The sequence below is a fragment of the Macaca mulatta genome, chromosome 2 (assembly GCF_049350105.2).
Source record: "Macaca mulatta isolate MMU2019108-1 chromosome 2, T2T-MMU8v2.0, whole genome shotgun sequence".
Lineage (NCBI taxonomy): Eukaryota > Metazoa > Chordata > Mammalia > Primates > Cercopithecidae > Macaca > Macaca mulatta.
In genome coordinates, this window is record NC_133407.1 from 113826442 (window position 1) to 113848433 (window position 21992).

At 56.1% G+C, this 21992-nt stretch overlaps 5 protein-coding genes and 1 long non-coding RNA gene across 29 annotated transcripts in view; 2 read left to right on the forward strand and 4 right to left on the reverse strand.

The window, feature by feature from the left end:
• Positions 1-21992, reverse strand: part of RASSF1 (Ras association domain family member 1) — a 274834-nt gene that overhangs the window by 17410 nt on the left and 235432 nt on the right. The gene's annotated exons all lie outside the window — the stretch shown is intronic.
• On the reverse strand, positions 1176-4454 carry NPRL2 (NPR2 like, GATOR1 complex subunit). Of its 5 annotated transcripts, none has more exons than XM_001099730.5 (11): positions 4248-4454; positions 3612-3703; positions 3346-3514; positions 3075-3183; positions 2564-2700; positions 2376-2473; positions 2218-2254; positions 2008-2101; positions 1815-1932; positions 1447-1589; positions 1176-1361 (listed from the first exon to the last, which is right to left on the reverse strand). In XM_001099730.5, exons 1-11 carry the CDS (start codon positions 4323-4325, stop codon positions 1294-1296), a joined length of 1143 nt encoding a protein of 380 aa, XP_001099730.2. In that variant the 5' UTR covers positions 4326-4454; the 3' UTR covers positions 1176-1293. The 5 variants fall into 5 exon arrangements, with proteins under 5 accessions (XP_001099730.2, XP_014986337.1, XP_014986328.1 ...); XM_015130851.3 differs by having other exon boundaries at positions 3594-3703; XM_015130842.3 differs by lacking the exon at positions 4248-4454 and having other exon boundaries at positions 3346-3509; positions 3594-4083.
• Positions 4534-7687, forward strand: CYB561D2 (cytochrome b561 family member D2). Of its 12 annotated transcripts, none has more exons than XM_077990372.1 (4): positions 4534-4665; positions 5075-5226; positions 5673-5710; positions 6859-7687. In XM_077990372.1, the coding sequence occupies exons 2-4, from the start codon at positions 5100-5102 to the stop codon at positions 7360-7362; spliced, it is 669 nt and encodes a 222-aa protein (XP_077846498.1). In that variant the 5' UTR covers positions 4534-4665; positions 5075-5099; the 3' UTR covers positions 7363-7687. The 12 variants fall into 12 exon arrangements, with proteins under 12 accessions (XP_077846498.1, XP_077846496.1, XP_077846499.1 ...); XM_077990370.1 differs by having other exon boundaries at positions 4534-4656; positions 5009-5226; XM_077990373.1 differs by having other exon boundaries at positions 4534-4656.
• On the reverse strand, positions 8369-13125 carry TMEM115 (transmembrane protein 115). Its single transcript, NM_001266515.1, has 2 exons — positions 11821-13125; positions 8369-9159 (listed from the first exon to the last, which is right to left on the reverse strand). Exons 1-2 carry the CDS (start codon positions 12669-12671, stop codon positions 8955-8957), a joined length of 1056 nt encoding a protein of 351 aa, NP_001253444.1. The 5' UTR covers positions 12672-13125; the 3' UTR covers positions 8369-8954.
• CACNA2D2 (calcium voltage-gated channel auxiliary subunit alpha2delta 2) overlaps positions 16361-21992 on the reverse strand; it is a 140540-nt gene continuing 134908 nt past the window's right edge. For 2 of the 8 annotated variants that reach the window (XM_015130839.3, XM_015130838.3), the window contains 15 exons: positions 21725-21822; positions 21405-21495; positions 21235-21297; positions 20953-21056; positions 20572-20670; positions 20392-20480; positions 20141-20188; positions 19817-19888; positions 19561-19713; positions 19359-19411; positions 19183-19238; positions 18906-19032; positions 18649-18758; positions 18457-18539; positions 16361-18375 (listed from right to left, as the gene is read on the reverse strand). In XM_015130839.3, coding sequence (XP_014986325.3) covers positions 18235-18375; positions 18457-18539; positions 18649-18758; positions 18906-19032; positions 19183-19238; positions 19359-19411; positions 19561-19713; positions 19817-19888; positions 20141-20188; positions 20392-20480; positions 20572-20670; positions 20953-21056; positions 21235-21297; positions 21405-21495; positions 21725-21822 — 1387 coding nt within the window. In that variant the 3' untranslated portion in view covers positions 16361-18234. Of the gene's footprint in view, positions 18376-18456; positions 18547-18648; positions 19033-19182; positions 19239-19358; positions 19412-19560; positions 19714-19816; positions 19889-20140; positions 20192-20391; positions 20481-20571; positions 20704-20928; positions 21057-21234; positions 21298-21404; positions 21496-21724; positions 21823-21992 lie in introns of all 8 variants that reach the window. The other 6 variants (XM_015130841.3, XM_077992839.1, XM_077992840.1 and 3 more) reach the window with 5 other exon arrangements.
• On the forward strand, positions 19350-21782 carry LOC114676352 (uncharacterized). Of its 2 annotated transcripts, XR_013413971.1 has the most exons (4): positions 19350-19489; positions 19847-19881; positions 20996-21080; positions 21389-21525. It is a non-coding gene; the product is annotated as an uncharacterized LOC114676352 (long non-coding RNA). The 2 variants fall into 2 exon arrangements; XR_013413972.1 differs by lacking the exon at positions 20996-21080 and having other exon boundaries at positions 21389-21782.

Genomic DNA, 21992 nt, shown 5'->3' on the forward strand with positions numbered 1-21992 from the left:
CTGCAACTACCTCTGGCCCTCAAAATGCTAGGTCGGGTGCTGCTTACCAGCAGCTCTGCAAGACCTACTTCTTGCCTGTCTTGTACCTCGGGACTTGGATTCTTTCCTCTCCTCCTTTCTTCCCTGGACCTACCTCATACATTCCAAAGAGGTTTTGCCTCAGGGTTTTGCACTTTGCCTGGAATACTCTTCCTTCAGGGCTCAGTTTACATCTCAGTATGGCCTTTCTTGGCCGTTTAATCCAGAGCAGTCCCTGCCTCCAACCCACTTTTTTTTTTTTTTTTTTTTTTTTTTTTTTTTTTGAGAGTCTCAGTCTGTCACCCAGGCTGGAGTGCAGTGGTGTGGTCTCACTCACTGCAACTTTCACCTCCTGGGTTCAAGCCATTCTCTGCCTCAGCCTCCCAAGTAGCTGGGATTACAGGCACCCACCACACACGCGGTTTTTTGTATTTTTAGTAGAGACAGGGTTTCACCACCTTGGCCAGGCTGGTCTTGAACTCCTGACCTCGTGATCCACCTGCCTCGACCTCCCAACTCACTCTTGATCACATCTGTTCCTTTTTTTGAGATTGAGTCTCCTGTCACCTAGGCTGGAGTGCAGTGGCATGATCTCGGCTCACTGCAACCTCTGCCTCCCAGGTTCAAGTGATTCTCTTGCCTCAGCTTCCTGAGTAGCTGGGATTACAGGTGCGCACCACCACACCTGGCTAATTTTTTATATTTTTTTTAGTGGAGATGGGGTTTCACTATGTTGGCCAGGTTGTTCTTGACCATCTGACCTCAGGTGATCTACCCGTCTCAGCCTCCCGAAGTGCTGGGATTATAGGTATGAGCCACAGCACCCAGCTACATCTGTTTCTTTCTAGGTTTATTATTATTATTGAGATGGGGTCTTGCTCTATCACCCAGGCTGGGGTGCAGTGATGGGATCACAGCTAAATGTAGCCTCCAACTCCTGGCCTCAAGTGATCCCCCCACTTCAGCCTCCTGAGTAACTGGGGCTACAGGTGAGTCACCGCGACCAGACGATTTTTTTTTTTTTTTGTAATTAACCGGCACTTTTACTTGTCGATTGTCGGTCCTGCCCACCAGATGGCGATCTAGAGCACAGCTCGTAGCTATTTCATTCACCGCTGGGTCTCCGGTGGCTGGCCCAGAAGCAGCACTCAATAAAGGCTGTTTGAAATGGATGTCTTTATTTACAGAACTAAGAGTCAAGCTCTAGACAGTATGACAAGCCTCCTGGTAGGAGGGACTACCCACAGCAATGTGTCCATCCAGCCACCACCAGCCTCACTTCCAGCAGATGATAATGTTGGGGTCATTTTCAAGCCGCTCATCCAGCTCATGGTAGCTCATGCCTGGGTGGGGTGGTGGAGGAGAGGTCGGTGGCCTTGGCCTGGCCACCCTACCCTGACCCCACCCTGACTGCCCGCCTGCCTCCACCTGTCTTGCAGCAGATCTCGTCATAGCTGTGGCAGCCTGTATAAAGCCGGGCAGGGTGGCTCTGCTCTTCCCGAGACACCCGCACAGGATACTTCTGTAGTCGCCTGATGAGGTTCTTCATAAGCCCGAACTGGATCAGCTTCCTAGGGTGAGGATCAGAGGACAGAGGGGTGACGCCCTGGCCAGGCCTTCTCTCAGGCAGGCGAACCCTTTCCTGTAGTGTCCCTTCAATTTTGTCTTTGTAGCCCACCATCTCCAGGAAGCCTGCTTGGATTGGCAGTGCCCCATGACCCAGGGCTCCTGAGAGACATAAAGGGTCTAGCTTTCCTCAGGTAACTCCCAAATGCCCCAGCGAATTCTCCTCTGACCGTTCATCAACGTGCTGCAGCTGCTGGGGGTGGCGGCCAATGAGGTCTCGCACAGTAGTGCCAGGGCTCAGGCTGCAGTATAGCTGGAACACATCCCGGAGACTGGCCCTCTTGTGCCCTGTGGGTGCCAGGGATCAGTTCACCATGTGGCCCTGCCCTCCCCAAGATGGCTTCCCCCAGAGCCCACCACTACCTTGCTTGGTCACGTAGGATAGACATGCCTCCTGCAGGGACTTGTCATCTACCAGGTCCTGGACCTTGGGCGTTGGGCAGTATACATTGGAGTACTAGAGGGTAGCAGAAGGCATAGGGGCCTGAGTGAGGGGCTTGGGAAGGTGACACAGCCCTGGTCTGGTCCAGTCACATGGTCCACTCTCCACTTAACCAAACCCAACTCACCTACCTGGAGGATGGACACCAGTGTCACAACGCCATAGTACCTGAGAGAGAGAGTTGTGCTCAGCTTCTGAGGACCATGCCTTCCCAACCCTCACACCCAGGGCCCCTGAGCTCTTCCCTGGCTGGTGACCTTGTACCGGGTATGACTGTAGGCCCACTCACAGCAGGTTCTGGATAGCAATGCGCACCAGGTTGAGCTCCACGTCTGCCTCTGCTGAAATCTTCTGGACGTGGCGGAACCCATCAATGTAGGGCAGGATCTGGGCAGAGCAGGACAAGGTCAGAGGAACAGGATGAGGCCAGCGCTGTGGCCAGCCCCAGGTGATGATACCCAGGGAGGGATGGCATACTTGTTGTGTAGTGAGGTCCCACTGTGAGTTGAAGAAATCCTCCTTGTCTTTGGTAAAGACAGGTACATCATACTCCTGGGCCACCGGAGGGTCTGGCCGCTGCTCAATCACCTTCAAGTGGATGGTGTTGGACTCATCTGCAGGGGGTCCCATCCATATCCTCAGTGCCACTTCTTCCAAGAGGCCCTCAATTACCATCCAGGCCTCCCAGCATCCCTTGGGGCAAGCAGGTGCCTCTGGGTAGGGCTAATCTTTTTCTTTTTATGAAGTGAGAAACTGAGGCCCACAAAGAGGAAGGAATTGCCCAAGGGGCAGAGCTGGAGAGCTCCGCTTCCCCCCATCCCCAGTCCCAGCTCCATCATGCATTGGACCCTGGACATGGGCACCTCAGCCCATGGCTATTTCCTGCCCACCAATGTGTTCATGAGTCTTGTCCTTCTCCCTGACTGGCTGGGCTCACTTTCCCATCTCTCCTCTACCCTTCTGCTGTCCTTGCAGAGGCTGGCCATACCAATGGGCAGAGTGCACCGGCCCGAGGCATTTAGCTCCTCCAGCAAGATGGTCATGATGGGCACCAACTTCTGCTTGCTCTCCTCCGTGGACACGAAGCTGCTCTCTAGCTAGATAGAGCATGGACAGCATGGTGGGCACATCCCAGGACCTGGCTGGTTGGCTGCCCTGAGTCCTGAGCTGGTTGCCAGGGTCTCAGGTTTGGGGGACTTAGGAGACATGGGAACACCTTCCCCAACTGTCCGTAAACCCAAGCCCATCTCATTGCAGACCTCTAGTGTGGTCAGATAGCCAGCCAGCTTTTTAACAATGGGCTCGAGGGCGCAGGTCTTGGCCTGGGCATCACACACGAAGCCCAGGTTGAAGAGGAGGGCATTGCGGCTGTACTTCTTGTGTTCGATGCACACAGGACAGCCGATCAGCTTCTTTTCCATGGCTGTGCTAGATAATTGGAACAGAGTCAGGCCCCCAAGCCTGTCCCTTCCTCCTCCTGGGACAACCCCTGCTGCCCACCGCTCACCCCGAGCTAGGGCCTCACACAGTGATAAGCTTGTTCTGCAGCTCTGGCTTGGTGATGATGTACACTTGGACTGTGTCAAACAGCTCTCGGGAGATGAAGTCTTCAGGGACCTGGGAAGGGGAGTGGCAATGGGCCCCTCAGTGGACATCTGTACTCGGTGTAGTACAAATGGTGACCTCCTCATGCCTCCCAAGCCCAAGTCCTCTTGTCCAGCGTTCCCCTCTCTCCCACCCACTCAGGCCTATTCTTTCTGTTTCCAAACACACGCTATGATCTCACCTCCTTCCTGGCTTCTGCATATTTGCTCGACCTGGAACACTTTCTCCTCCCTTATCTAAACTTCCTATGCATCATTTACTCTACACTCAGTTCAGGGATACTCATGGGTCACCCACCTCACCTTCTGTGGGACCTGGAACCCCTCAACCGGATCCTTACAGCCCAATATCCTACAAACACTGTCAATGTGACGTATGTCTTCCCTGTCACACTGGGAGCCGGGGGGCCTGGGTCTGACTATCCTCTAGCCTCACAGTTGTCTGCGAATGAAGTAGCATGCCTGCGTACAGCACGGGAAACTACCGCCTTTAGGCAGCCGATTGAGCTCTCGAGAACGTCCCTCTCCCCGCCCAGTCCCGCAAGTCCGGGTGGCACCTGATAGGTGATCTTGGGTCCCAGCGTGGGGTGGAACTCGCTGAAGAATATGCATTCGATGCGGCAGCCGCTGCCCATGGCAATAGCCAGGCCCAGGCCCGTAGCTCCTCGTTCGTCGCGCAGGGGCGTCCCCACCTCCTGTGAACACTTGTCACAGACAGCCCCGAAGCCCGTGTCGCTGGGGCACGCAGGCTCGCGAATCCCTCTGCCTAGCGGCGCCTGCGCAGCCCGACTCAGAGGCGTGGCTGCTGGGGGGCTCGTCCCAGGAAGTCTTGGGTGCGTAGACGTCGCACCCGGAAGTAAAGCGGCTCCGCGACGGAGCGGAGGTGCGCGCTGCAGGGCCCGGAGTATCCCGCTTTCTTTGGAGGAAACAACCGCATCAGATCTGCGCTGCGGCTGAGGCAGGCAAGTCCCTAGCGTGGAGGGGCAGCATGCCCGCAGCACTTGGGGAGGCGGTGCGCTAAGGGATTCACGCTGTAACTGGGACCGCAGCAGGGAACTACAATTTCCATAGTGCCCCGCGCCTTCCCAGCGGGCTCTACTGCCGGCGACGGCGTGGTACACGCTGGGATTTGTAGTCTTACATGGCTTTTCGCATCCTACCTGGAAGGCGGGCCAGCGTTTGGTACCAGTTCAGATGAGTACACGCTGACAGGCCGCCGGCCCTCGACTGGCATGTTGTGATCATTCCTGGTGCTGGTCTTGGTACTGTTCTTTCCTATCATAACTTATTGGAAGAGGGTGGCATGCCTGCCTTGCAGCCTTTTCTCCAGTGAGGAGTGAAGAGTGGGCACCTGAGACCCTGGCCCTCGCTACTATGCTTTCAGGCTACAACCACTGGCACGGCTGACCATGGCCCTTTCTGCGGAGACCGAGTCACACATCTACCGAGCTCTGCGTACTGCTTCTGGAGCTGCCGCCCACCTTGTGGCCCTGGGCTTTACCATCTTTGTGGCTGTGCTTGCCAGGCCTGGCTCCAGTAAGTAGAATTCATAGCTGACTTCTGGGAAGGGAAGGGCCGCTTTTCCTGGGGAGGAAGGGCTGTGGGACTCCCGGTAACAGGCCTGGCTGGCTGAGGGAATTCGGTGCCGGAGCGATGAGTGGGGTGGAGCAGGTAGGTGTGGCCAGGGCACACAGAATTCCTGGTTTCTCTTTCCTCGTCTGGGTGCTCCCTTTGGCTGGTTCTCAGGAAGTGTAAGGGAAGGAGGGAGGACTGCCAGAGGAGTGGCAAAGCATGGCCTCTGATCCAGGAAGGGGCCAGGAAGAGGATAGGTGTGGGGTCAGCTTGTTGCAGAGCAAGAGGGGGCTCACAGTTTGGCAGCACCTCCTTGGGTGATGGGCCGCTGGTATTCCTCAACCCTTAAGGATTGGTATGGCTGGTTTCTTCTTGCCTCAGCCCCATGAGGCTTCCTCTTCTCATTCCAGGCCTGTTCTCCTGGCACCCGGTGCTTATGTCTCTGGCTGTAAGTAGTGGACCTGGGCAGTTCTTAGGGGTGGGAGCATGGGCATGGTTGGTGGCCCTGGCAGCCTCTGGATCTTTGTCTACATTTAATGTTTGTTTGGAAGAGTTGCATGCTCCAAATACTCCTGCCCATGGTATATATCTGAGACTTGAGGCCAGGCATGGTGGCTCATGCCTGTAATCCCAGCACTTTGGGAGGCCGAGGCGGGCACATCACCTGAGGTCAGGAGATCGAGACCATCCTGGCTAACACGGTGAAACCCCGTCTCTACTAAAAATACAAAAAATTAGCCGGGCATGGTGGCACGCTCCTGTAGTCCCAGCTCGGGAGGAGAGGCAGGAGAATCACATGAACCCAGGAGATGGAAGTTGCAGTGAGCCAAGATTGCGCCATTGCACTCTAACCTAGGCGACAGTGCGAGGCTCCATCTCAAAAAAACCAAAAAACCAACCCCCCCACAAAAAAAAAAATTAGCTGGGTGTGGTGGCAGATGCCTGTAATCCCAGTTACTCAGGAGCCTGAGGCAGGAGAATCGCTTGAACCCAGAAGGCGGAGATTGCATTGAGCTGAGATCATGCCACTGCACTCCAGCCTGGGTGACAGAGACTATCTCCAAAAAAAAAAAAAAAAAGACTTGAATCAGAGTAATTAAAACCCAGGTCAAATGGGTAAGGTTTGTCTAAGCACGAGGCTTCACCCACCTCTAGGTAGAAAGCTGAGACATTGCATTTTGATGTACTTCTGTCCCTTTTTAATTTCTGGTGATGCACCTAACTTTCCCTGAAATAGTGCACCCGTGTGGCCAGCTTTTGCCAAGAAATTGTATCCAGCCCCACGTTAGGGAAACAAAGCTTGTGAATCATTTATAACTGCCACATCTCAAACCTTGTGTTTGCTTGGTAACACAGCACAGATGACATTTCAGACTGGCACCTAGGAGGAAGTGTGGAGATTATTCAGGGCACATATATCGTCCCAGATGGGGTTTTCCACTCTTGCCCCACCAAATGGATAGTCTTGTCAGTGGGGACAGAAAGAAAAAGGGGAATCAGCCCAGGACTCACTGGCAGCTGAGGGTTACATAAAGCCCTCTTCCCCTCTTCTGGGGCAGCACCCTCACTTGAGCTTCCCATCCCCTGTCTCCTCAGTTCTCCTTCCTGATGACCGAGGCACTACTGGTGTTTTCTCCTGAGAGTTCGCTGCTGCGCTCCCTCTCACGGAAGGGCCGAGCACGCTGCCACTGGGTGCTGCAGCTGCTGGCCCTGCTGTGTGCACTGCTGGGCCTCGGCCTTGTCATCCTCCACAAAGAGCAGCTTGGCAAAGCCCACCTGGCTACGCGGCATGGGCAGGCAGGGCTGCTGGCTGTGCTGTGGGCAGGGCTACAATGCTCAGGTGGGGTGGGGCTGCTCTACCCCAAGCTGCTGCCCCGATGGCCCCTGGCGAAGCTCAAGCTATACCATGCTACTTCTGGGCTGGTGGGCTACCTGCTGGGTAGTGCCAGCCTCTTGCTGGGCATGTGCTCACTCTGGTTCACTGCTTCTGTCACTGGTGCAGTCTGGTACCTGGCTGCACTATGCCCTGTCCTCACCAGCTTGGTCATTATGAACCAGGTGAGCAATGCCTACCTATACCGCAAGAGGATCCAACCATGAGCTCTTCCCAGCCTAGGGGAAGCCTGGATTTGCCCCTCCCTGTAGGAGCTGGGGCTAGGGACCTCTTGAACTCTCTCAGCTGAGTCAGGGGACACCTCAGGCACTGGGACAGTTGGGCATTTGGAGGCCCATATGTGAATTCCTGCTCCTCATGCTGGAGTGCCTCCCATTTCCTTCCCCTCTCTCCATCATCCCAGAGGAACTTATGCATCATGTGTCTGGATGAAGCTAGGTCTGCAAGACTGTCTCCCCTGCAAGGCAGCTCATACTTGTACTGTATGTCTAGAAATTTCAGGAGAGAAAAAAGTAAAAATTTTTATAAAAATGACTGAAAAGATTGATGAGAGAAGCAGCCCAGAGTTGGGGATGGTTCTTGTTAATGCCATCAGCATGGGAAAATGGGCAGCTGGGCAAGATGGGGACCCCTCCGATCCCTGGCTGTTCCCTATGGGGCTGAAGCTCTCCCAGCACACAAATCCCCAGGATCTAGCTGCTGAGCCTCCGAGGCCACTCTGGGCCCTGGCAGGCCCTAGAGCTGCAGCTGTGAATGGTACAGCTGTGTGTCCTTTCTGTCCCCCGGCTGTCCACTGTGCTGGAGTCTCCAGACTGTGAGGGTTAGATACATACAATAACAGGATGGGAGCTGGGGCTGAGTTGTCTCTAGAGGTGGCAAGCACTGAACATTCTGTCTTAGAGGTAAACCATGGATAAGAACAGCGCCTTATGATGGAGAGGCCCTTATTATCAGATCTAGGCAGGGACAGAAGGCCTCCCAGATAGGGGTTCGAAGGGAAAGAAAAAAGGAGTAAGAGTCTGAGGCAATAGCTCTTGGAAGGTTACTTGGCAGTGTGCATGTGGTGGTGGCGGTGGTGGGGAGCTGGGGCAATGGGCTTCTCTATCCAGGTGGAGTTACCATGGAGACAATCAAGTCCCTGTCTAACTTTGCAGTTGAACGTGATGAAGGGGCTGCACAAGGTGGCCTGACAAGAGCCCAGGAGTCATTCGTCAGAGAACTGCTTTATTGATACTGCGAGCCTGGGCTTGGCTGCCCACTCAAAGTGGTCCTGTAGAAAATACCTGGGAGCCGAAGCTGTTCTGGTCCAGAAGCAGTCACGGCCACAGCAGAGGGAAACAAATCCTGACAGGAACAGTCTTTCTGTGGATGGGCAGGGATGTGCAGCCCCAGGTCGGCTCCTGCATTTGCTGGGCCCCCAGAACATTTTTGGCAAATCCTTGCCTTGGCTCAGGGCTCTCGGCAACCAGTGTCAGATGTGAGGGCCAGCCCAGGAGCTGTGGCATCAGTGTCCCTGCAGCCACTTGCTTGGGGCTGCCAGCTGATGTACATTCTTACCTCAGATGAGGACCTGGACTGGCCGATGCCTCAGAGGCTCCAGGCCTGGCATAGTGGTTGTCTGGAGTTGGAACCAGGTAGCAAGAGTCCTGGGTAGTGTTGGCGAGAAACAGCAGAAGGCCATAGAAAGCCCCAGCAGGCCTTCTTCCCTCTCCTCAGAGCAGTCAGGTGCCCTGGAGTAGCTGAGAGGATGTCAAGGGGGGCTCAGGAGGGGAGGTGCCACACTCAAGGTGGTCTGGAGTTACAGCGTCGAGGGAGCTGCCTCGAAGGTGATTAGACTGGATTCTGGGGCAGCCCCCTTCCCTGGGGGTGTAGGAGCTTTGTCTGAGGGCAGGGGGCTGTCTACCTTGGCCCCAGACTCCTCTTCATCATCATCCATGCTGGGCCAGACGGACTGGTCCTCCACTCTCTTCAGCCGCTCATTGAGTGCCTTCAGGGCCAGTTGCCTGGGGCCAGAGGAGAGAGGACAGGTCACTCTGGGTTTGGCGTTGGGTCATGCTCTCTGCCCTTCTGCAGCAGGCTGACTCCTCACCGTACCACCTAGACTCCTCCCCCAGAATCCCATGTTTCCCCTTCACCATGCAGAGCCTGGGACTCCCCAGAGATTGGTTTAGGACCCACTCTGCCATCAGAATGATAACCCAAAGGCTCTAAGAGTCTTCCCTCCATAGCTGAGGCACCTCCAGGGTGAGAAGGTCAGCTGGGTGTCTGTCAGACTGCCCACCAGGCCAGCCACCAGGAATGGTTCTGAGGGAGGTATCTAAGGGTGGGTGGAACTAGTGCCCTAGGGCAGATGGGTGGAACGGCAAGTTTTGGAGTTTCCAGGAGTTTCTGCCTGGGTGCGGGCATCACATCCAAGGGAAGGGTTATTAATTCTCCCCGTCTCCTGGTTAGGGGTATCTTGACCCTCCTGCCAAGGGTCAATGGGGAAGGCTGGAACTCAACACCTCCCTTGGCGCTCAGCCCAGGAAGCAGGGCCAACCTGGGTAAGTCTACCCATCCTAACTGACGCTAATATTCTCCCTCTCAGAAGAACCCCCAAAGCCACCAAGGCCCTTGTTAGAGCAGGGACTTTGAGGAGCCCTTGCAAGAGGAGAAGGAGAAGCAGCCCACATGGGTAGGCACAGGCCAGAGCCTACTGCTTCCACAGGGTGTATCCTTAGGGGCCCCACTTTGAGGGCAGGTGGGAAAGTCCAACAGAAGAAGGTTTACACATGTGCTTGGGACCCTGGCTGACCAGAAGGTGGAGTGCCACAGCTGCCAGGGAACCGTTTCAACAGTGACCACTGTGGACTCCTATGCCTCAGCCTCTCTGTGCCACCAATGTGGGGACAGCTCGTGTAGCCTTTCAGGTTCCAGCTGAGAACCAAAATCTACACCATGCCAGGGAACATGACAAGAGAGGCAACAAGGACACAGGTGTAGAAAGCCCTATCACACTTCCACCCTGCCCGTCAATCTCACATGTGACAAGTTGGCATAGACAGGACAGTCCTTCCCTGCTGCTACCCAGGCTCCCATCCTGGTGATGCCCTTGCCAGTTCCATCTAAAGCCTGCCAAGGCAGAGAGCGAGTGTCACACTAGTCACTTCCTCACAAGGACCAGAGAGACAGGAAACCCTGCCTCCCTCTCCTGGTAGCCCTTTGGAGTAGGGCGTGGCCATGCAGTCAGACGTCAAAGTGGCTGGAGGAATAATCCCCACCCCCATGTAAGCTAACAACCATAAGGCTATGCCAAGAACCCGCCTCTTGACCCTCCCTTCCTCCCCACCAACCTGCTTCCCCCCCATCCATTTTCTTGGGCCTGGGCAGAGGTTTTTGAATGTCCAGCCAACCCTAATAATCCAACACCTCTCTGTGGAGGAGGGGTCCCCACTGGCCTGGCGCCACCTGAATAGCTCTGGGGGACAGTTCAATTCCTACCAGGCCCAGCTCTCCTGGCCCCAACTTTAATACCAGCTAAGGTTAAGAGAGACTCCTGTCCTTAAGGCTTATCACCTATAAAGACCCAAGCTCTAGAGCCCAGAATTATGCTCTACAGCATGCTGTATATACTTTTCAACACCTACCACACCTTGGGCCCATAGTGATCTGTGGCCCTTCCCCAGCTGGAACTCCTTCAAGAAAGGAATGTGTCCCACACTCAATTCCACAGCCCAGTGGAGAGTAAATACAGGGATAACTGCAGCTAAATTCATAGAGCTTTCTGCCACGACCCCATTCACAGGTGAGCAAAAGCAGGAGCCTTGGCAATGCAAAGGACAAAGCCCGCCCCAGATTTTACTACTGAAGTAATTGCCTCAAAACACTCAATAATAATGTTGGAAATGGAGCTGTGGATCTTGTGAAAGCTGGGACCACTTTGCTGGCTCCACAGATCTGGGGGAGAGAGAGAGAGCTGAATTTAAAAAGACCCCTCCTGCCCTGGCCAAAGTGCATTTAGTGAAGAATTCAGCTGGGACTCCTGATGCTGTGGATGGCTTGGTTTATAGATAATGAAAGGGTCATCGCCACTCCCTGGTGTAGTCAGCAGGCTCCCTCAGTGGGTCATGTAGCCTGTGTCTGGTTTTGGTGACACATGCCTGCTGGAGACGGAGGTAAATGTGGCAATACCCCAAGCTTCCCTCTCGATAAATAAGTGGCAGAGAAGCACAGCATCTGAGTTAAAGCCCAGGAAGAGGACATAGCATTTGGAAACCGGAGTGGCCCAGATCACCTTTCGAGGACCCCAGGCCTCCTTCCCTTTCCCTTCCTCACAGGGAAAGTACCAGCAGGTTGCTTCTGGCTCCCAGGCCCAATGTCTAGGATTCTGAGATTCTGAGGCAAGGCCAGGGTTCTGTGTGCCTCCACTGGGCATTCACAGCACCAAAGGAAACTGCATTTCTTGAGACTTATTAGGTGGCCACAGTGGTGAGGAAAGTGCCTCGTGGACCCCAGACACCTAACTGCTGAGTTCCTCAAGGCCAAAGACTGATTTTATTTTTCCAGATCTGCCCCAACACCTGACTGTAGGTCTCCACCTATGTACGGCAAACACCTCAACAGATGGTATGTGACTCGACCAGTATGCTCCTAGCTTGACAAGATTTTGGAAAATTTCACAGTACCTTCTCCGCTCCGCGTCTTGAGGGTCTGTGCCTGGCAGGCTGATGGTGATGGAGGATGGGGCACCCACATCGTAGCGCTTCACCGTCTTCTGGCATATCTTTACCTTCACCAGAAGGCCGTGCACCAAGTTCGCCAGCAACCCCACCACAGGCTGCAGGATCTCAGGGAAGAAAGTGGCGAAAGCAAAATGGTCAGCCATGTCCCCTCGGCCCCGGCTGTGGCGCTGGTAGAAGCGAAGATACACCCAACTGGAGAGCAATCCGAAGCCATAGGAAGCCAGTGCTGGGCTCTGGAGCAGTGTGGCGAGCCGCAGCAGGAGCAGCAGTGCCAGCAGCAGCATGGGCATCACACTGACGCGCACCTGGGGCACTCGCAGGACCACACAGTCCCCCATGGTTTGCTTGAGTGCCACCAGGACACCACCTAGGAAGCCCAAGGCGCCGTGGATACGGACAGTGAACAAGTAGACCAGGTTGAAGGAAGCCATGTAGGTGAGGAGGTAGGCGAAGGCCCCCAGCAGCCCTACAGACACATTCACCACTGAGAAGAAGATGAGCAGCTCCAAGGCCCCCCAGAGGGGCTCCAGCAAACGCCCAGCCACCACCACCGTGGTCAGGCTGATGGCCACGTCCCACACATGCTGCTCCATCAGCCCATGGGTGGCCAGGGTCCAGATCCAGAAGTTGGGGGGAAAGAGGTAGCCCGGGGTGACCGCCAGGCAGCCTGTGTCCACGGCGAAGGAGAGCAGGTAGAGGAATAGTACCGCTGCACACAGAGCCTTCACCACCACGCTGGCGCTGGCCAGGATGGCCCCCAAGTGCTGGCGGGCGCCTGGCAGGGCACGTTGCATCTTCCCGGCGGCTGTAGACCTGAGGAAAGGGTCTGGTAGGCCAGGGGCCTCCCCGGGGCCTCGTCCCAGTCCGGCCCCGATGGGAGGCCCAGGCCCGGCCTAGTCACTGGCCTATGGCCCTGGTAAAGGATCCGCTTCCGATCGGGTGGGGTTCTGGTCCCGAGGGGCCGAGTCGGGCCTTGTCGCCGGGCCGCAGTGTAGGTCCCTCGCCCGGGACCTGAGGGAAGGCCCTGGACGGCTTCGGCACGCCCGCCTGCCCACCCTGTAGGCCCCGTGCCAGGCTAGCCTGGCTGGCGTTGATCTCAGGGCTGGGCCTCCTCCATCCACTCCGAGGCCCTTCGGTTCGCAAGGGGGCTGATGCCTAGTTCCGTACCCGAGTCAAGCCTGGTCAGCTCCCGCTGGGCCTGGCTCCTGGCTTCGACCGTACCTCTTTCTCGGGGGGCCGACAAACAGGGGTGCTGCGCCTGCGCGCCCCCGGCGGCAGCGGGCTGTTCTCTAAGCGCCTGTGTTCCGGCTCCTCTGCATGCTGGGATACGGAGTCCTTGGTTGCAGCCGGGGAAGAGTGGAACAGGGTTCTGGCTAGAACTACAAGTCCCAGGAGGCCATGCGCACGGATCGGTCCCGTCGTGGTGAGAGGGGACTGTGCTGGGACTTGTAGTTCTCAGGGACCGTTTCCGTCGGTTCTCAGGAGGTGGGAAGGGATGAATTAGCATCTCTAACCCCTGAAAGCGGCGGTGGGGGTTCGGGAAGCAACACAGCTCTAGCGCCCACACTTGCTGAATTCCCTGGGAAGAGTAGCTCTATTTGTGCATGTACCTCTGAGCGAGTGTGTCCTTGTCTGCTGGCGTGTGGGTGTGTGTCACTGTGTGAGAAACAGAACCTCCGTGGTCTGTTGAATGGCACCTGACCCAGGCTGGAACCCTTGCTCTGCCTTGGCGGCTGTGTGGCATTGGTTAAGTTCCTGAACCTTTTTGAAACTCAGTTTCATGGACCGTAAAATATAGATGATGACATGATCTTCCTGTCCTAATAAGTGGAAAGGGGTGTAAAATGCCAGTCCACCCTGGGTACTCAGCGAGTGTTGCCCATGTTGCCTTTGTTTGGTTTCTCCCACTTGGAAACATTTTTTGTTATTTCACGTTGCCTTTTTTCCAAGTGAGGTGGGCCTGGAGCACGAACCTAGGACTCCCTCCCGCACACGGACGAGGCTGGGCTGCCCTCAGTGACCCTCCTCCCCACTAGAGACTTCTGATCACTGCGGAGGAAGAGAGGTCTCTCCACAAGCCTGGGCCAGAAGTGTTCTGGCCCCACTTCACGCCACAGTGGCTTCTGACAGTGGTTGTGTTCTGTGTCTTTTTTTTTTTTTGTATATTGAGTTACTTAAAAAAAAAACTGTACATATAGGCTGGACATGGTGGCTCATGCCTGTAATCCCAGCACTTTGGGAGGCCAAGGCGGGCGGATCACCTGAGGTCGGGAGTTCGAGACCAGCCTGACCAACATGGATAAACCCCGTCTCTACTAAAAATACAAAATTAGCCAGGCATGGTGGCACATGCCTGTAATCCCAGCTACTCGGGAAGCTGAGGCAGGAGAATCGCTTGAACCCGAGAGGCGGAGGTTGTGGTGAGCCGAGATCGTGCCATTGCACTCCAGCCTGGGCAACAAGAGTGAAACTTTGTCTCAAAACAAAAAGCTGTACATATAATTAAAACAATTTTTGACAAAGTACTTTTATAAAGCACAGAATCCGTTCCTTTCAGCCACTGATTTCAGTGTGTGCCGAAGTGTGCATGGCCTACAGGTTACAAAGGGTGCTGATGCTTTTTTTTCTGGGGTCTGGGTTCCCACTGGTTGCCACATCAGGGTAAGGTTGCCAGTTTTAGCAAATCAAAATACAGGATGCTCAGTCAAATTTGAATTCCAGATAAACAATGAATAATCTTTGAGTATAATCATGTCCCCCCCCCTCTTTTTTTTTTTTTTTTGAGACAGGGTCTAGCTTTGTCCCAGGCTGGAGTGCAGTGGCATAATCATAGCTCACTGCCACCTCAAACTCCTGGACTGAAGGGATCCTCCAGCCTCAGCCTCCTGATTAGCTGGGACTACAAGCACACACTACTGTGCCCAGCTAATTTTTCAAAATTTTTTATTTTGTAGAGACATGGGCAGGGGTGGGGTGGCCATCTTACCCAGACTGGTCTTGTGAGCTCAAGCGATCCTGCTGCATCAGCCTCCCAAAGTGTTGGGATTACAGGCATTAACCACTGTGCCCAGCCCCCAGTTTTTCAGTATAGGTATGTCCCACACAATAGTTGAAACACATCCATACTAAAAACTCGTTCATGATCTGAAATTCAAAATTGGGTGTTCTGTATTTTATCCGACCACCCTATCCAAGATTGCAGGGGCTGTTGCAGGCCATGGGAGCTGTCTTGGGGGTTGTGGATTAGACATTGCTCTGCAGCAGACCCCTGCAGAGGAGTGACAAAAAAGTCCCCATCTTGGCTGCGGCCTGGAAGCCCCTTCATCTATTTAGCATCCAAGCCCCCCAACCCCTGGTGGCCAACTCCTCTCTAAAATCTTTGCTGGTTTTTAGCCTTCTCACCTGGGGGGAAAGGCTTTCTCCTCTTAGTTTGCTCCTCTGTGGTATGGGGATACACTAGTACCCACCCCAGAGATTGTGGTGAGGACTCAGCCAGGTGAGTAAAGAGTGAGCAGAGTGTTGGGAGGAGAGAGAGCACTGCGGTGGGAAGGCAGGGACACGTGTTCTGGTGGTAACAGGTTATAATTCTCTCCACATGAGAAGATTGCGAGGGTCACACTGACCAGGGTGAAGATGAATTTGGGCCTAAGCTTGAGCAGATTCACAAAAACGAAGTTTGGCCTATGGCTCCATTTTAAGCAGCTGCGGCCTCAAGCTCCTCTGGGCCAGGAGGGAGCCGTTGCTGCGCTTGTGGTCATGGCTTCTTGGAATAACAGGACTGGGTCCTCCAGCGCTCGGTAGGGACACTGGCCGGGTGCTCACTCATAGCTCTAGGCAGAGGACCTGTCAGGCCCTGGTGGTCTGACCAGACTGCCAGATTCACCTCCCCACTAAACCAGCATCTCTAATCTGTCTTCTTCCCTCCAGGGTCCTGGCTTTCAGGCTCTGGGAGGGTGTTTTGCTTTTTTTTTTTTCTCTGAGACAGTCTCGCTCTGTTGCCCAGGCTGGGGTGCGGTGGCACAATCTTGGCTCACTGCAACCTCCGCCTCTTGGGGTCAAGCAATTATCCTGCCTCAGCCTCCCAAGTAGCTGGGATTACACCATGCCTGGCTAATTTTTTTGTATTTTTAGTAGAGACAGGGTTTCACCATGTTGGCCAGGCTGGCCTCGAAAACCTGACCTCAAGTGATCTGCCCGCCTCGGCCTCCCGAAGTGCCAGGATTACAGGCGTGAGCCACCGCACCCAGCCTGTTTGGCTTGTCCTTAAAAGACAGCTTTTTGAGATGATATGAGACAAAGTATGTCAAGGGCCTGGCACCTGTTAACTGGTGGAAGCAAGTATCATGCCCTGTGGTTGCCAGGGACCTGGGCTACCATGGTCTTGACCCCCAGCAGAGCACTAAGTGAGACTCTGAGGTCTTGGCCAACTGTCTTCATAGCTACCCAGTCCTCACCCCCAGGCTGATACAGTGGATGGGAACCATTTGAAGTGAAAATATGAACATTATTTAATAACTGATCTTCTGTAATAAACCATTTGAAAATATTTTACAAGGAATCACACACACGGTATTTTACAAAGTTTCTTTTTTGTCGCTGTTGTTTTTCCGACTTGTCTGTACAAAATAGAACAACATAAAAAGGGCAGAGAAAAGGAAATGGCCCCCTAGTCCCCCAACCCAAGGTGAGGGGCAGCCAGGTCGGGTGGGTAATGAGAAGGATTAGACCCAGCTGGGGGTTAGACAGCTACCTGATGGGGATTGTTTTGTCTGTTTTTCTGTTTTTTAAACTTAAAATATATATTTTTCTGTATATGTTTATTTTTATATTCTCCATTGAGCACCTGACTACACTACAGTTACACGCACGCCCCTGAAGGACACAGCTGGCATCCAGGCCGGGTGCACATGGACACCCACCCTGGCACCGGCAGTGGGCATGGACCATACACACACACTGAGAAAGCGACAAGCAACATGACATTAATTAACGAAGCCATTAATTAATGCATCACCCTCCCCCCTCCTCCCAGTCCATCTGAGCCCCATCACTACATCCCCTTGCCCTCAGTTCCCCACTGGCCCCCAGGCTGGGATGCCTTTGGGGGAAATGACCAGAATGAATGGTGTGAAGAGCTGTGCCCAGGCCCCACCTCTGTGTGTGCACAGAGCGTGTGTGTGTGTGTGTGTGTGTGTATGTTCAGCAGGGGAGGGGCAGTTTGGCCTCCTATGAGCAGGGAGCGTCTTTGTGGAAGTGGGAGGGAGATAGGGAGTGGGCACTGGCCTGAGTGTGTAAGGGCCAGATTGGGGGAAGGATGGCCCAGCCAGGAGAGACCAAGTCACCCCTGCTAAGGCAAAGGGTGATGTCTGGTGGGGGTTCCTCTGCCGAAAGGTGCAGGCAGTGGCATGTGGTCCCACTGAGGGCCTGACACTAGTGAGAAATGGTTACAATGCGCACCTGGAGAGGTGAGGGACACTTGGAGGACACTGGTGGTTAGGGGTGGGACAGAGGATTCTTCACCCCCTGCCCCAGCATTTGGCACTGTTTGACATTCAGCTTTAGAGATGGGAGGACCAGCCAAGCTGCAGCTCAGATTAGAGGCAGGTGGTAAGCAGGAGATGGAGTGTGCAGGTGCCAACCCTCCCACCAACCCCTCGCCCTGTGTAAGGCTTTGTAAGCCCCACCCCACCCCATAGTGTGTGTGTTTGTGCGTGTGCCCAGTGGGGTATGTCTGAGTCCAGTTTCCATCCTCAAGGTTCCAGGTGTTTATGGGGTAGTGTCTAAACTGGTATCACTGACTATCCTGACACCCAGTGGGTTTGGGGATGTGGCTGTAGGCCTGAAAGGGGGAGGAGCCCATGGGGGCTGCCCCAGAGCCTCTCTCCTGCTAGGATTTAAGCTGGGAGGCACAGGCTTCAAACTGGCCATCTCACCTTCCTCCACTATTCTCACAGAAACCAAGTTTGGGCTTGGGTGGGGCAGAGAGGCCGGGTCAGGAGTCCAGCTGAGGCAGGGTCCCCCCGCACATGAGCCTCTAGGCAAGGCAGCAGCAGAGGCCTGGTTTTGGCACCAGTGCGTGTGGCCTCCCTGTCCCATCCCACTGGGGGGTAGCCCAGCAAGGAAGAAGGGTCTGGGGACACTTGAACAGTTCAGAGGTGAGACGTGATTTGGGTGCCAAAGACCTGCGGCATCCCGCTTTGGGACTCCCCATCCCAAGGCGCAGACCAGACTCTCAGGGCCTGGCCAGCTCAGGTCCTTCAGTGAGGGAGGGATTAGGCCCTAAGGTGGGGAGTGTAGGGCAGGAGGGTGGGAAAGGCGAAGAGGTCAGGTGGGGTGGGGTGGGGGGGGGCGGGGCGCTCAGAGGCGGCGAGAGGCGTGGACGAGGACTTGAGGCTGCGGCCGGGGCGGCAGGCCCAGGAGGAGCAGCAGCTGCAGGGAGACCAGGACGCCCAGCGACGGCGGGAAGGAGGCCCCGCGGCCACAGTCTGAGGTATCTTCCTGCGGGGAGAGACAAGGAGCTGGTCGGCCTGGGCGCGCGCAAGGCCGAGGGACTTCGGGTCCACCGCCCCCTCTCCTCACCGTCGCGTTGTAGTCGAAGCAGATGTGCGGGCCTCTCCGGTATCGCGGTCTCTGCACTAGCTCACACTGCTCCGGGCCGTCCGCTGGGCATGGGTGGGGAGTCAAGGAGGCGGCGGCGGCAGGGAGAGGGCGCGCGGGGCATAAGGGGAGAGGGCGGCGGAGAGGGCGGCGGGGAGGGCGGGGGCAGGATACAGTGCGTCTCCTTCTGCAGCAGCCGGCCAGCCTCGCACTGGCTGCACAGCGGCTTCTCGGCCACCACGAAGAGAAGGTTGGTGTTGGTCAGTCTCTGCGCGTGAAACAGCCTGCGGGCAGCCCGGAAAGTCGGGCGTCGAGCTTGCCCCGCCACTGACCCGCCCCCGTACTGCAACCCCGCTCCTTCCATCCTCCCGAGCGTCTCGCCCCATTCACAGGCTCCGCCCCTGGCCTCTGGTCCCGCTCCACTGCCGCACCTGGAGCAGTTTCCGCAGTCGATGATGGCGTTGTAGGAGGCGTTTACCGAGCCGAAGTAGTACTGGGTCTGTTTCATGACGCAGCTGCTCTCGCGCGTCTCGGGGCTCCCCTCGGCCTCCGCGGGGTCTGCGAAGGCCCAGAGCGCCTCAGCTCCGCCCACAGACCCGGGCAAGGTCTCCGTCCTCCCTCAGTCGTAGGCCCCACCGTCCCCTTGGAGTCGTCTTTGCTCAGACTGGGGACCCGGACTTGAGGAGGCGCCTCCAAAGCCCTACCTACCTGCTTGGAACCAACTGTGGTAGATGAGGCCGTAGAGAAGCTGCTGGAACAGGGACCTGCAGGGCACGGAGAGGCGAGTGCAGGTGGTCAGCAGAGAACGATGCCGTGCCCTACTTCTCTTCTGAGCCCTACTGACCAGGGAGCACTTCTCTACCCACCTCCCGCTCAGGACTCACCAGGCGGCAGCAGAGGTCCACCAGGCCAGGTTAAGGAAGTCTGCAACGGTGGGCTGCAGTGGAGAGAGGGTCGTGGACTGCCACTGCTGCCCCTCGCCCTAGGTCACCCCCAGCTCTATCAAATATCAGAGGTAGGGGGTCATCTGTGGGCAGGTCTCCCAGTCCCCCCCCATCTCCAGTCCAGGCATCTCTGGGGACTCACCACAAAGACACCCCGGGGTGCAGCACCCAGGTTGCCAGGGGGCTGAGGGGCACAGGCTGCCTGATAGTCATAGGACTCCTTGCGGGTGTAGAAGGAGTTATTGTAGAGTGCCAGCATCAGGTTGGCATCCACCTCACTGAAGAACCTGCCCACCTGAGAATGCCAGGAGAAAGCCATGGTCACAGGGCTGGCAGTGCTACACCCCTAGAAGGCTCAAATCCCTACTCTCTTCTTCCACTCTGTTCCTGATCCTCACCTGGTCCCACTGATGGTTCTGGTTGGACAGCACCAGGAATCCTCCATCATCAATGAGGACACAGAGTAAGTCCTAAGAGGTAGGGAATGGGGAGGAAAATGGACAGGGGCTGGGCCCCAGACCTTCCGCCCCAGACCTTCCACCCCAGGCAGTCCAGTGGTTCAGAGTTGGGGGCATCACTCCCCCAGTCCTGGAAAGGCTGTGAAGTCAGGGTGGGGATGTTGAGACCCACAGGCCAAGGGATGTGCTGGGAGTCGCAGCTGGGACTAGGAAGTCTGAAAGTGGGATAAGCTAGGGTCCAGGGTAGGTTCAGGGCATACACACCTCATTGTTAACCTCGCAGTCCATCTCACAGTGGCTGTTGGGGCCGCACTGCTAGGCAGAGAGTGAGGACCGTAAGCCACCCACCAGTTTTCCTCCCTCCCATCACCTGTCATACATCCTGTTCCCCAGGCCATCTGCAGCTGCCCCTGCCTCCGTGTAGGTGTTGGAGCCAGAGCGGAGGGTTGGTAGGAGTTCCAGGGGACTCCAGGAAGGGCACTGCTGGGTTACTGCTCCCGCCCCTGCCCAAATACCTGCTGAGGCTGGTCTTGGTGGGTACGGTTGCTGGCTAGCACCTTGAACTTCTCAGCCCAAGCTTCTAGGTCCAGCTTGACGCCCACCACTTTGGGGGAGAGCAAGGGACCATCAGTGCTACCTGCCCAGGCAGTACCCTGTCCATTGCCTGTTTCCCCGCCTCTGTCCCAAGCATTCACCTGCTGGCCTCAGTGTGCGCCTCCCTAGGCTGAGCTCCACAGCTGTGCTGACGAGGATGCCCACGGTGTCATTCTCCAGCTCCAGAGGCCTCAACAGGGCTGGGGGTTGGGTGGGGAAGTCAGGAGTGGGGTCTGGCAGCCACACTGACCACTCTATGCTGGGCCCTACAAACCCAGGAGTCCAATCCAGGGATGACTCCAGCCCAAGCACCCAGCACTCAGGACAGTGTTTGGCACAGTCTATCCCTCTCCTCACGTCTGCCCTGCCCTCAGGCAGCCTTGTGTTGCAGAGGGGCCTCAGAGAGCAGAGCCCAGTTCTCTGAGCAGATAGGGAAGCTGAGGCTCCCTGCCTGCTACTGGGCACACTGGGGGGACACTCACCATCCTGGTGTGGGGGCTTGAAGACATAACCGTGGTTATCCAGGCTGCGGCGGTAGAAGCTGGCATTGAAGGGCTCAGGGTTCTCTGTCCAGTCCTCAGCTGCCCTGGAGCACCCAAGAGGCAGATTGGTAGGTAAGGGGTCGCTTGTCGGGGACCACAGGTGCAAGGCGGCCTCCACACCAGGACCTGTGTGGTCTCCACAGGTGCAAGGAGGCCTCTGGGTAGAACAGATGCAGGTTCCCTGGCAGGGGCAGGGTTTGGGTAGTGGGATAGGTCACTTACTTGTTGGGGAAGACTCGGGTGATGCCACCGTCTGTGGCAGCGAACACGGCCAGTAGGCTGTACCTGGGGGTGGCAGGAGGGTGGGGTCACAGGCCTGCCTTCTGCTGGGCAGGGCCAGGGCCTCCGGGCCCATCCCAGCCTTCTGCCCCCACAGGCTGGGTGATGCCTACGTGTTGAGATCCTGGTCCCTCCACACACGCTCTACCAGCTGCTGCGTGATGCCCGTGTCCAAGATCAGGTTGTGCAGAAGAAAGTTGTTGCCTGGAACAGGAGGGGAGGGCTGGGGGTGGGGGTGTCTTCTTGCAGCTCCCTGTCCACTCTCGCCCCCACCCTCAAGGCTCCACCAGGAGCCTCCTCCATGACCTGGCCCAGGCCCAGCCCTTAGCTTGTGCCTGCTTATTTCCACACCTCCCTGGCCTCTGGGTTCCTCTGGGCTGGCCCCATGCTGCCTGGGCACTGCCCAGAGCCACCTGCTCTGCCAGACACTCACACTGCTTGGAGTCTGGAGTCACTTTCTCCATGAGCTCAATAAAGTTTTTCAGGAACTCGGTGTTGTTGTCTGAAGCATTCAGGTCCTTGCAGTACTCTCTAGGGGTGGGGAGGGGCAAGAAGAGTGGGCTTACGGGGCTGGACAGGGCAATGGGGTCAAGGCTTCCCAACAGGCCCACCTGGCCATTCACTGAGAAGCCCAGGCCTCAGGGAGGGGCACGTGGGTTCTTCCTGGCTGCAGCTGCTACATGCCTGACAGGCTGCTGGGA

Bases quoted from the DNA above. Each gene is read 5' to 3' on its own strand.
- NPRL2 (XM_015130842.3), bottom strand. From the start codon at position 3,777: ATGAGGAGGTCACCATTTGTACTACACCGAGTACAGATGTCCACTGAG. The intron at 2,255-2,375 runs GTGAGTGGGCCT...TCTCTCTCTCAG, and splicing joins ATTGCTATCCAGAACCTGCT to GTACTATGGCGTTGTGACAC. The intron at 1,590-1,814 runs GTCAGAGGAGAA...TCCTCACCCTAG, and splicing joins CTGCAGCACGTTGATGAACG to GAAGCTGATCCAGTTCGGGC.
- CYB561D2 (XM_077990372.1), top strand. From the start codon at position 5,100: ATGGCCCTTTCTGCGGAGACCGAGTCACACATCTACCGAGCTCTGCGT. The intron at 5,227-5,672 runs GTAAGTAGAATT...TTCTCATTCCAG, and splicing joins GCTTGCCAGGCCTGGCTCCA to GCCTGTTCTCCTGGCACCCG. The intron at 5,711-6,858 runs GTAAGTAGTGGA...CTGTCTCCTCAG, and splicing joins CGGTGCTTATGTCTCTGGCT to TTCTCCTTCCTGATGACCGA.
- TMEM115 (NM_001266515.1), bottom strand. From the start codon at position 12,671: ATGCAACGTGCCCTGCCAGGCGCCCGCCAGCACTTGGGGGCCATCCTG. The intron at 9,160-11,820 runs GTACTGTGAAAT...CTCTGGCCCCAG, and splicing joins CAAGACGCGGAGCGGAGAAG to GCAACTGGCCCTGAAGGCAC.